This window comes from Phalangium opilio, unplaced genomic scaffold, assembly GCF_054372755.1.
Source record: "Phalangium opilio isolate 3A_F unplaced genomic scaffold, DU_Popi_V2 ptg000013l_1, whole genome shotgun sequence".
Lineage (NCBI taxonomy): Eukaryota > Metazoa > Arthropoda > Arachnida > Opiliones > Phalangiidae > Phalangium > Phalangium opilio.
Window position 1 is genome coordinate 10299765 of NW_028324148.1, and position 12214 is coordinate 10311978.

At 40.2% G+C, this 12214-nt stretch overlaps 3 protein-coding genes across 4 annotated transcripts in view; 1 reads left to right on the forward strand and 2 right to left on the reverse strand.

The window, feature by feature from the left end:
* Ubr1 (Ubr1 ubiquitin ligase) overlaps window positions 1–12214 on the reverse strand; it is a 42368-nt gene that overhangs the window by 5903 nt on the left and 24251 nt on the right. For both annotated transcript variants that reach the window (XM_089864412.1, XM_089864413.1), the window contains exon 8: window positions 80–303. In XM_089864412.1, coding sequence (XP_089720538.1) covers window positions 80–303 — 224 coding nt within the window. The remainder of the gene's footprint in view (window positions 1–79; window positions 304–12214) is intronic.
* On the reverse strand, window positions 909–2060 carry LOC149708978 (uncharacterized). Its single transcript, XM_089864416.1, has 3 exons — window positions 1802–2060; window positions 1610–1743; window positions 909–1546 (listed from the first exon to the last, which is right to left on the reverse strand). Exons 1-3 carry the CDS (start codon window positions 2058–2060, stop codon window positions 1493–1495), a joined length of 447 nt encoding a protein of 148 aa, XP_089720542.1. The 3' UTR covers window positions 909–1492.
* LOC149708979 (uncharacterized) lies at window positions 2819–7659 on the forward strand. The gene is made up of 3 exons (XM_089864414.1): window positions 2819–3286; window positions 3356–3432; window positions 7275–7659. Exons 1-2 carry the CDS (start codon window positions 2819–2821, stop codon window positions 3368–3370), a joined length of 483 nt encoding a protein of 160 aa, XP_089720540.1. The 3' UTR covers window positions 3371–3432; window positions 7275–7659.

The following is a 12214-nucleotide window of genomic DNA, read 5'->3' on the forward strand; positions in this document are numbered from 1 at the left end:
TCACAAATGTAATTGACGGTCGCGACTGGCACAGAGTTCTACATTAAACACATGGCGTTTTTTCACGCAATATTATTACCATCAGAAGCAGGATCTTTAAGGCGATGAACTTGAACCTTTTCTACGGCTTTCTTAACCATTGTAAGCCATTCGTCAATTCCAATGTCAAAAGATTGATACATTTCAACAGGAACCAGACTGCTTATAGCAGGTACCATTGGGATCACAGTGTTACTCAGCCTTTCGCATAATGGGCAAAGGAATTCATTCTTGTCCACATTGAAGCTTATATGTCTCCCATACCTATGAACATATTTCAGGAGAACACGTTCAAAATTTCAAACGGATAGGTGGTTGCGTTACAAACAACATTAACGACACAGCTAAATCTGGTTGTTAATATATAGACGCCTTTCAAGTGTGCCTTTTTCCATACTAAATAACACTTTAAAAGCTATTGAAACAATGTTTCCCAAAGTCTTCAAAGTTGCAATAGCACATTTGAAATACGTTACAGGTACCACGTGACGCCAAGGTCTAAAGACTTCGTAAGACATGTTCATGTTTTCGGGAGATTACAGGGCCAATTCCCTAAATGCTAGTTACTTAAATAATACCATGAACCTATATAACAGTAGTAGGGACTATACAGATAGCCACGGATCCAAGATGGCCGCCACCCCAAGATGGCCGCCCTCTCCCCATCCACCAGACTCAAACCAAAACTTTTCAGACAAGTCTGGACTAGCCCGAGCTGTTAGTTTCAACCCCCATGACATCATCTTCTTAACTTAAACCAAAACTAAACCTATAGTCAACCTTGACGTCATTCCCTGGCTTGCTAACATTGGGTGTTGCCCTTTAACCACTCCAGCTTTCTGTAAGCCTAAAGTTAATAAAAACACAGATTTTAAGACATCAAATATTTACTTTTTATAAGATGTACAGATATGGGTGATAAATAAATACAGAATATATATTACAAAATAATCAACAACCAACAAGGATAAACAAACATGTTTTAAAGAGTTCATTTTTCACGTTGACCCTGTATCGTTATTTGACTCGGAAGTGCAATCGGCGGAGGGACGTTTGGGCTTATTTTCTAATTGTTTTCTGTTTCGCCGTTCAATTTCGTAAAGAGTTAACAAAACGTTGACTATTAACCCGTAAACAAAAAAGAAAATGAGGCACAACATATTGCGAGGGCTATGATAGCAAATGATATTTAAATTGCTAGTACGTGCTATATGTAACAAACTAGAGAGGTAAGCGGCAGTTTTAATTGGATCCTATTTGTCACATTAGGCGGAGCGTAAGTAAAGAGATAATATCATTGGATAGGTTAATTAAGGTGGAGTTAGAAAATAAGCCTATAATTATAAGTCTGACAAGAATAACAAATATAGAAATAAAGATTTTTTAATAACAAACAATATAATATATACAATAACAAATATTTATATGAAAAACCCACCACCATTTAAAAAGATTAAACACCGGTCGACCCAAACCCCCCACTGCCGCGTGCCGTCGGGGTCAAAGTCTAGAAACAACATAAAAATGTGTTACGTGCTGAAACCTAAATTAAAAACTTGAAAATATTTACCGCCGTTTCCACCGGTCTTAGCAATATAACCGGGGTCACTATCAATTGGGCAAGCCTATTGCCCCGCCGAATATTGTAGGCGGTGTCCCCGACGTTGGCTATGACGACTTTTATGGGTCCCCGATAGTCGGCGTCTATTATTGTTAAGAATTATTATACTTTTAAGCACTATAAAATAACTAATAAACATACCTATCGTCCCCTCGGCGACAAACAGCCCTTGGGCTGTTAAGCTGCTACGGCCAACAAGGCGGCCGTAGCTGTTCTCGGGCAGCATCACGCCTAACCCAGTCGACACGATTTTGATACCGTGAGGGTCGATTACGGTATCCACTGGACAATATAAGTCCAGTCCGGCCGACTGGGGGGTGGCGCGACGGGGAGTAAGCGCTGCCGGATGGATTTTAATCACGGGCAGGCAGGGCAAACGAGGAGCGGTAGAGAAAGACATCTTAAAGTTTTTGGGACTGGTGTTTCAGAAACAGAAGTTAAACAACTGATAACTTTCATTTTGAAACACGGGGCTTATATACAAAATTAGCGAGGTCAAATCTAATAGTGTCTAGCCAATACTTTCAAGATTTTTAAAATTTAATAAATAGCCAAAAAGTTAATTAGATATATAGGTATAAAATTACAAAATCTCTCCGAGGTCTAAGTTTTTTTTCGTATGCAAAAAAGTTGGCTAGGTGTGTTTTAAATAATTCAAACGAGATCGTGTTATATAAAAAAAAACCCTTTAGCGAAGGTTAAAAAGAAGTTACTTTGATAAATGCCTAAGGGGACAAATATTATTCGTATGCAAAAACTTGTTTAGGCGTGTTTCGAATAATTTGAATAATTCTCACGAGATCGCTTTATATAAGAAAAACAATTTATTAGTGAAGGTTAAAACTAATTACTTTGGGAGGGACGGAAATTGTTTTTTTGACATGATTTAAATCTAAATAAATGTATATTAATATTAAACTATAGAGGTATTTTTTATATAGATAGATATCCTAATGTCTTCTATAATCTTTAGTACCAACTCCACAATAAAAAAATGTTTTTAGGTCAAATTAAAAATAGCGTATCAGACATAATTATATTTTTTAAATTCTTAATAAAAAAAACCATGTCTAAGCCTGTATTCTAAAAAAAATGGCCCTGAGATTTTGGGTATAAAAGCTTGAGCATGGGTATTGGATTCTCACAATCGATCCAGCCATGAACAAGTACCAAGAGTCTCAATCTATGTTTGAATCTCCACCTTCTTCTCCTAATAATCGACAAGGATCCAGCAACGGTCAACGAACGCTGAGTCAATTTGTAAAACCCGACCCCGTTGAGATCCTCCTCGATTCTGACGACGAGGAGTTTGTCCAGGACGTGTTGCAGAAACACGTTGTCGGCGTCAACGGGGTTGAGGGGTCCTATCGCTTGAGAAGCGACGGGCAATATTTTGAAACTAAAATCCCCCCGCGAAAAGGGGATTTCTACATAGATATCAGTATATATAAATTTAAAGACATAAAAGACGCCCAGGCGGACAAACTGTGGGAGTGTAGACATAAGCGGCTAAAAAGAGTCGTTGACGCTAAAAACAAAGACGCCGTCAAACTTCTAAACGCTTTCCATCGCTTGGTGGACGACGTGAAGAACGACGCAGAAGCCGCTCAGCAGCCGCCAAGCAAAGTAAGTATCTTATTAACAATAAATTTACAAACCAAAAATTTTGTTCCAATTTTTTTTTATTTCTGATAGAGATTCAAAAAATGAGTTCGAGCAGCGGCAGCAGCGGGAGTGACTCGGAGGGTAGTGGCGGAGAGGAACACGCACAGGTAAACCGGTACTACACAATTGAGCGACAGATTGACAAAACGAGTCGCAAGTGGCATTGTAAACAAATCGATTTGCGTATAGCTTTCAAAAATCTGGAAGACATTCCAACGCGAGATTTTTTTCGAATTTTTCGAAAAATTCTCGACGAAGTTATACGCAAATTAGTAACCGAGAATCCCGGGTATAATCGGGTTCGATTTGTTTTAAGCTCCCCCGGATTGACGACCCCCGTTAATATTAAATTTATAAAAATTGACAAATTCACCAGTAAGCGAATTATGCGCACCATCTATAGAGTAACGCAATCTAGTCGGGACTTTGTCTTTAATGGCGAAGATTTTCAGTTTGATATAATTTTTCTAAACCTCGATGCAAATATAGGAACTTATTATAAATCTATAAAAAATAGAACTTTGGTTAATTTGGATTATTTCGTTAAACAAAATAACCAATTTATTTTTATGGAGAATAATGATAACCTTTGTTTTGCTCGGAGTTTAGTTTTGGGTAAAGAGCTGGCCGATCGCAATTTTTATCAACAAAATAAGCAAGGTCCGCCCTTTAACCAGAACAATTTCAAAAAACTGAAACGCGATAGCACCCTTGTGGGTAATATTGCAAAAATCTTGCACAGAAAAGCGGGAGTCCCCGAAGGTTTTGTTACTCTAGAAGATATTCAAAAATTTCAAAATTATTTAGCTCCCCATTATCGAATCGTGATAATTGATGCTGCGAATAATTTTACCATATTTTTCAAAGGACCCCAAGCTCCTAAATTTATCTATTTATTAAAAATTGGCGACCATATCCACCCCGCGAAAACTTGGCACGGCATGATGGGGGGTTGTATCTCTTGCGATTTATGCTTAAAATCTTTTTACAAATACGAATTGTTAAAAGAGCATAAATGCCCCGAGGATACAAAACCCTATATATGTTTTCGGTGTCAAGGAGAAGCTTTTCATTTAACCAACGAGGATGTTTTAAAACGTTGCGACGAATGCCACCGCTACTTTTTTCCGGGCCCCTGCTACGAAACTCATTTACTTAATGGCACCTGCGCGAGCCAAAAACGATGTTTAGAATGTGGGCGACTGATGGGTGACGATCACGACTGCAATCCCGAATGCTCTCAGTGTAAAATAGTTCATCCGCCAGGTGAACATTTTGTTATGCCTTTGGAAACCAAAATGAAAGCCTCGCGGTTTATTTATTACGACATTGAGACTATTCTTAGAAATAATATCCACGTCCCCATTTTACTAGTTTGCAACGTAGAGACTGAAGCTGGCTTTGAAACTAAAATTTTTTACGGCGCCAATTGCGTCGAGCAATTTTTAAATTATTTATTTAGCGTCGAGCAGGTAGTTTTGACTGGACAGAAACGTAAAACGTACCAACCGCGCTTTACTAACACTCAAGTCGTAGCTCATTACGCGAAAGCTTTTGATAACTTCTTAATTCTTAACGCTTTAGTCCATAGACACGTCACCCCTGCCGTTATTTTTGACGGTAGTAAAATTCTCATGATTCATCTCGAGGGACCGCAAATTAGATTCCTCGATAGCTTTAATTACATTAGTCAACCTCTGCGTAATTTCACTAGCATGTTTAGCCTCGGCGATGTGGCGAAAGGATTCTTTCCATTTGATTTTCATACCGAAGAAAATCTTAATTACATTGGTGTCATCCCTGAAGCTTCGTACTTTAACGTAGCTCAAATGAAAGCCAATGATTATCGAGATTTTCAAGCTTGGTACGCGTCAATGGAAGGATCTATTTACAACATCAAAGAGGAGCTTATTAAATATTGCATTCAAGACGTCAAAGTCCTAAGACAAGGCGTCGAAGCTTTTAGAAAAATTTACGTAGATCTAACAAAATTAGACCCTTTTTGCTTAAAAAATATTACTTTGGCGGGTGCTCTAACCACTATTTATCTTAACAATTACTATAAACCTTACAGCATGGGTATTGTTCCTTCTAACGGCTATAACGCAAAATTTAATCACAGTCAAATTAGCTTAAAATATCTCGCTTGGGTGGAGAAAACTGAAAATATAAAATTGCGCACTGCTTTAAGCTACGGGGGCGAGTACCGCGTGGGTCGCTATTTAGTCGACGGCTATAGCGAAACTCCTCCCAAAATCTACGATTTCCACGGTTGCTACTTTCACGGTTGTCCATGCCAAAAACTCAATGCCTACAATACCCAACTCAAAGCCAGCAACAGATTTCTGTACGAGCGGACCCTAGATAGAGAGCTGTTTATTAAAGAGAAGATGGTCGGGTATGAATATACCTCGATCTTTGAGTGTCAATTTGCTAAGCTTTTAAAAGAAAACGCCGAAGCAAAGGCTTTCTGCAAAAGTTTAACTTTTCGACCTCAAATATCAGCCCGTAGCGCTCTCTATGGGGGACGAACGGAAAATTTTGTTCTTAACTGCCACGTGCAAGGTGAGGAGAAAATTTTCTACAAGGATATTATTTCTTTGTACCCGAAAGTTTGTCGCGATTGTCCGTACCCTAGCGGCCACCCCATAATCTATAGCAGAGATTTTGACAAATCGCCAGGGTGGTATTTTGGCGTTATGAGTTGTCGTCTGCTTCCCCCTCGAGATCTCCACATCCCCTTAATTCCCTTCCGCAGCGGTGGTAAATTAGCCTACGCCCTCTGTCGCACGTGTCTAGAATTGCGAGCGGAAATCTGCGATCACACTGTCAACGAAAGGGCTTTCGAATCAGTCTGGCCAACGGTTGAAGTCTATGCCGCTATGGAACATGGTTATAAACTCCTCGATATATTCGAAGTGTACCATTATCCAAAAACGGAATATTTCTTTGCCCAGTACATGACTGATTTTATCGCCCTAAAAGTGAAGAATTCCGGATTTCCCGCTCACGCTCAAACGCCTCTGCAAAAAGAGGCGTATATCGCTGATATAAACAAGAATGAAAAGCTTTCTCTGACCGTGGCGGATATTCAATCAAATCCTTCACTGCGTAATATCGCTAAAATTAATTTAAATTCTCTTTGGGGTCGCATGGCTCTGAATACGGGAAAGATTCGCAGCATCTTTATCAACAATTATTACGAATTGATACGATACGCGAGCGATTACACTCTGGAATTAGTCGACTTACGGCCAGTTACGGAGTCGATCGCTCTTTTATCGTACAAAGCCAAAAGCGATTACGTTTCGGACTACAAACTGGGGTCGGCCATTGTGGGGAGCTTTGTTTCTTGCTACGGGCGACTCGAATTGAACAAGATGCTGCTTCAATTAGACCGCGCAGCCTTGTATTGTGACACCGACTCGATAATCTACCGCCATCTACCGGGAAAGTTTGACATTCCAACTGGCAATCATATTGGTTGCTGGGCGGATGAACTCGGCGGTGATTATATAACTTCCTTTTGTAGTACCGGTGCCAAAAGTTACTCGTTTCGCACTAGCAAAGGAAAAGAAGTCAAGAAAATTAAAGGGTTGACGTTAAATCGAGAAAATCTTGAAAAACTTGACTTTGAAACCTTTGAAAGTGTAGCGATGAATCCGGAAAAGGAAGTTACAGTCAATGTCCCTTTTAATTTTAAACGGGATAAATACAAGCTGCAGCTAGAGGCCGTTAAAATCACCAAAAGATTTCGCCAAACCTCGAATAAGAGATTGTTGAACGCCGATTTGACAACCAGTCGACCCTACGGTTTCAAAGAGGCAACACCCGCTTCAACATCTCTCTCGCATGAATTACGAGGCTAGGCGAAGACATACTTTTGAGGGCTTGTGGGAATCTTGCGTTCCCATCGAAGCCCTGGCCAAAGACGGTTTCTATCTTGCAGATGTAGAAACACAGACGACGCGCTGCGCCTTTTGCGGCATCGCCTTGTACCAGTGGCGTTGCACGGACCATCCATCGAGGGAACATCGGAAACACAGCCCATCGTGTCCGATGGTTTCCAAAAAACCGTGCAACAACAAACCACTGCGTCAGGGGTTTCCCGAATTCCCGACCAGCGAGGGCGAGGATGTTTGCGAGCCTCTAATCCAAACATGCCCAGCCACCAACAACGAGCGGTCGGGAAACGAAAAAGTGCGCGTGCGCATAAATCCGTCGTGTTTTCTTCTGTAGTGCGTGTGTACCAACTACCCTCCGAGTCTCGCGTCAACTTTAACCTCCTCAACGTTCAACGCTTCCGCCAGCGTTGTCTGGAATTAGAAGAGAAACTTTTTAAAAAAACAATTACTTCATAGGGGATTTTTTTTTTTGGGTAAAAGGGTTTCGTTTATATTGTTTAAATATTTTTTAATTTGTGTTTATTAAGGGTCTTTGGGTTTTGGGTTAATTGTATTTTTGATTATATATATATAAACTGTCAATTAAAATAAAAATGTTTATTAATCAAGATGAATCCAACCGAGTCAGTCTCGCATTCTTTAAAGTTCCAAACACCCGCTCAGTTTCTAATCGTGGGGCCAACGCAAGCGGGGAAGAGTTTTCTTTTAAGTAACTTATTGCAAAATCATCAGCTTATGTTTGACCCGCCGCATAAAAAGGTTATTTATTGCTACGCCGCCTGGCAGCCAAACTATGAAAAATTGAAACAATTGATTCCGGGAATTCAATTTATTCAAGGCTTGCCAACGGCGGATCCGGATTTTTGGGAGACTCATCGCGACTCCTACTTGATACTAGACGACTTAGCTAGCCAATTATTTAAACAAACTCATATTGCCGATTTAGTATGCGTGACATCGCATCATTTAGGGTATACGGTTATTATTATTACTCAACAACTGTTTCCCAAGGGTAGCCAATCGCGGATAATTTCTCAAAACTCTTCCTATTTTATAATAATGAAAAATCCTCGAGATGTCGCCTCTATTAGATATTTGGCGCAACAAATAAGTCCAGATAACCCGAAGCGTATTACGGAGGCGTACAGACTAGCCACTAGAGAACCCTATAGCTATTTGTTAATTGATTTAAAACAAGAAACTCCGGAAAATTTACGATTAAGGTCGCGAGTTCTACCTCACGAATCACCTATGTATGTCTATGTCGATTAAATTTAATTGTCATTTGAATAATGGCCCCACGCGTTAAACGTCGATCAGCAAAACGCTCCCGGCTCGTCGTAGCGCGTCCCTCGACCAAGTTTGCCAAATTTGTCCCTTATTTACAGAGTTTGCGTCAAACTAGCTGTAAACAACGGCGAACCCTCTTAAACAATAGTAGCGCGCCTCAATTAAAGAGCATTCAGACAATTTGTAAGAATTTAAAGGGCGGGGGCATTTATTTGAGTAAAGATCGCAAGAAAAAGCTAGCAAAGTACAAGAAAATTATTAGACAACTCGGATCAAGTACCTTGTCGCAAAAAAGCAAAAAAAAGCTGTTGTTGCAGCAATCAGGTGGTTTTCTTACGACGTTGCTTGCCGCAATCTTGCCTTCGATTGTCCAAGCCATAGCTGCTAAACTATGAAACAAATGGTTCTCGTGCCCGCTAGCGCAGTAACTTCAACAGCTGCCCAAGAGCACTCTGCTTTGGACCGAGAGATTGAGGATATTTTAAAATCGCCATTGAATGCCTACGATAAATTATATAAATATTTAGACGCTTTTAAGAAATATTTAAGTATCGAGAAACAAATTCCTTTACCTAAATTTGAGGTCGTAACACAGGCAATGTCTAATGTCCCCACGCCGCCATTACCGGTCACCCCTAAAATGCCCGCGCGAAAAAAACAATTGTCATGGCCGAGCTATGCCACGCCATCACCGACAACAAGCGCTTCGGGCAGTTCTTTTACTACGCCTAAACGAGCCGAGCCTCGGCAAAAGGTTTTCAAAAGCGAAACGGCTGCGGGGACACCAACGCCCGAAGATTTTTACCAACAATTTGGGCCGACCTATGTTGGAGATATGGTGAAACGGCAAGCCGAAGTTCTTGCAAATCATTTCCAAAACACATTTTTCACGCCAAAAAGAGAGCTAGAAGAAGGAGCTGTCGGTTATGCAAATCGTGACGACGATTTACAAGAGGAAATTGTCGATGAACAAGAGAATTTAGCGGAGGAAAACGGGGACAATTTAACGGACTTGGAAAACCTGTTTGAGACGGCCTCCGCTAAACAGAAAAACAAGAAAAAAAAGAAAAAACCTCGGAAGAAGAAAGACGAACTCCAAAACTTAGGACCGCTGGTTCCATCTAACGAGAGGAGAAAGAGGCATAATAAATGGCGCGATATTGATTAATAAAAAAATGTAATATTTAGACAAATAAAAAATTGTTTTATTGCGAACAATATCTGTGTACATGTTTTTTTAAATGTAAAGATAAATATAATAAAGCGACATAGTCGTTAAGTTTAAGATTCTGGTCATAGATGGCGTCTAATATCGTCTTTCTAGCTACGCCCTTACAGCGGAGTGATAGATACAGACAACAATGGACGCCACACAGTTGAAAGAATGGATGTTGAATTTGTTGTTTATTGTAAACAACTCGTTTCCCGTATCGTTTTAAATTAACTTTATAGTATCGCGGCGACTTTCCGTAAGTGCAAAACATTTCCACCGTGTCATTGTTAGAAAAGCACGCTATCCAATGTTCTCCAGCCTCTCCAGCTGCTTCATTATTGAATATAAAGCAAAATTTGGACCTTTTTGGCCGTTCTGGGAGTCTGTTTACTGGGAAGCATCCTAAATAGTAGGGTCGCGTTCTTTTGTCGCAAGTTAAGAGAGCGTTTATTTGCGAAGTGTTCATAATTTAGTCTCGGGTAACGAGACTTTTTGTAGTTCGGCGCCGTAAAAAACACCCAAAATTTGCTCCCCCTTTAAATCCGCTACGCGATAGACGGGCGGTGACCTGGGTATGACGTCAACAACTCGAAATATTTCGTCAGTAAAGGTGCCTCCCGAGCTGGTTTTTCTAAATACTCTACTAGCTATAGAAAGACGCACGTGATCGCCAACTTTAAGCCTCGGTGCGTATCGAGTAATGCCGTTTGATTTCCCGTACAGTTTATTCCAAATGATTGATTCGTTATCTATATTAACATGAACCGGTGCAATTCCAGTAGTTGAATGAACCCGTTCATTATAGGCTTGAGTAATTAAAGGTAAATATTTAACGTAATTTTTATTCCCCGTGGCTGTAATAACCCGGGCAATTTGTTCCTTAATTGTTCTAATAAAGCGTTCCGCTAAACTAGCCTTATGCTGACTCCTGGCAAAATGTATTTGCACATTGTTTCGTTTCAAGAAGGAGGCAAAGTTGCGCGAACTAAATTCCCCACCGTAGTCCGTGTATATTTTTAAAGGGATCCTCTCTCGAAATATTTTTTTAAAAGCTTCGATAACCTCGCCAGATGTTTTGTTTCTAAGAGGTATTGTCCATCCGTAGCGGCTTAAGACGTCAATGACGCACAAAACATAGCGAACATTTTTATTAAAACGTTTTAATTTCGGTAGATCCAACAAATCAGCTTGAAAAACGTCATCGATAGTTGAGGCGTACACTTGGTTAGTTTTGAATCGGAAACGTCGAAATCGATGTTTCGTGTAGGCGGGCTGTTTCTCGAGAAAGGCGATTAATTTTGCTTTTGGCACGTCCGGTAAGGCCTTTTGTAATCTGGCTAGCGACCCATAGGCGGCCGGATTTGCCACGTCGTAATAAATTTTTCTAATTTTAGCATCCATGTCTTGACAAGTATAAATAACGACTAAATGGTTTCCCAATAAACAACTTTATTTAATACACGCAAAGGTATTTTATAAAAACAATATCAGTTAAACAAATACGATATATCAATACATTTATCTTAATAGCCATAAATCAAGGCATTCTTTAAATCGGCAAAACTGTTGACAAAATAAGCGTAAATATCCTCTTGATCCTCGATCCATCCATGGTCGGTCTCAAATTGATGCAAAATTTTCTCACGATCCAGTTGAGGCAGCGCTTCGTGCAAATTACGCTCGACTCGATCGCTGAAATTTGTGTCAAATTCCGAGCAGCTTTGAGAGTGGCATATTTGTTTTCGACACTCGACGTTGGCGCAAGTGGAAGTGACGTCAAACAAGGTGGTAGTGAGCTCGTTTAAAATTAATTCGCGCATGCGACAGACAGCTATCCCTTTAGCCTTGAGATCCTCGTCAATCAACGGCTTTAAGTCGATCAACGTCTGCCATCCTGTTTTGTTCAGGCTAAATCCTTCGCTGGTGCTAAAGTTGAGGAAATAACGACTGCCGCTACCTCGTTCATAGTATCGAAGATCGATTAGACGTTCATCTTTCGAGTTGACGAAGCATTCCAGCTTGATGCGCTCTTTGACGGGCAACCAAATATGATAGCGAGGTATTTTTCCGTCAAAAAAGGACGTGAGTTCATTTTGAAACCGAAACAAAGCGTACCAGGCGTTAGGTTTTAATATAGTTTTTGTACGCGTATCCGATCTTTGAATTAATATTTTAGGTTCAATAGATTCAATGACGCAAATATCGAGCTTTGGCGTGACGGTGTGTACTTGGTGCATCTTGGCTCGCGACTGATATTGTATTTATAAAGTTTTAGTCTTTTATACGTTGGGGTGATTATAAATAATTTCTCTGTTTTTAGATATTATTAATTGGTTGTTTGGAAATTCGGCCATGACAATGCACGTGACGTTTTCGGTTAGCGGAGAGCTAAATCTTAACGATAATCGCAAGTTACCAGTCTGGGGCATGGAATTTAGACCTAACGAAGCGAGATGCTCTCTACTCAAATCAAAAACAACG

Excerpts from the sequence above, each read along its gene's own strand:
- LOC149708978 (XM_089864416.1), bottom strand. The coding sequence starts at position 2,060 with ATGTCTTTCTCTACCGCTCCTCGTTTGCCCTGCCTGCCCGTGATTAAA. Across the intron at positions 1,744-1,801 it reads TGTCGCCGAGGGGACGATAG|ACGCCGACTATCGGGGACCC; the intron begins GTATGTTTATTA and ends TAACAATAATAG. Across the intron at positions 1,547-1,609 it reads TAAGACCGGTGGAAACGGCG|ACTTTGACCCCGACGGCACG; the intron begins GTAAATATTTTC and ends TGTTGTTTCTAG.
- LOC149708979 (XM_089864414.1), top strand. The coding sequence starts at position 2,819 with ATGAACAAGTACCAAGAGTCTCAATCTATGTTTGAATCTCCACCTTCT.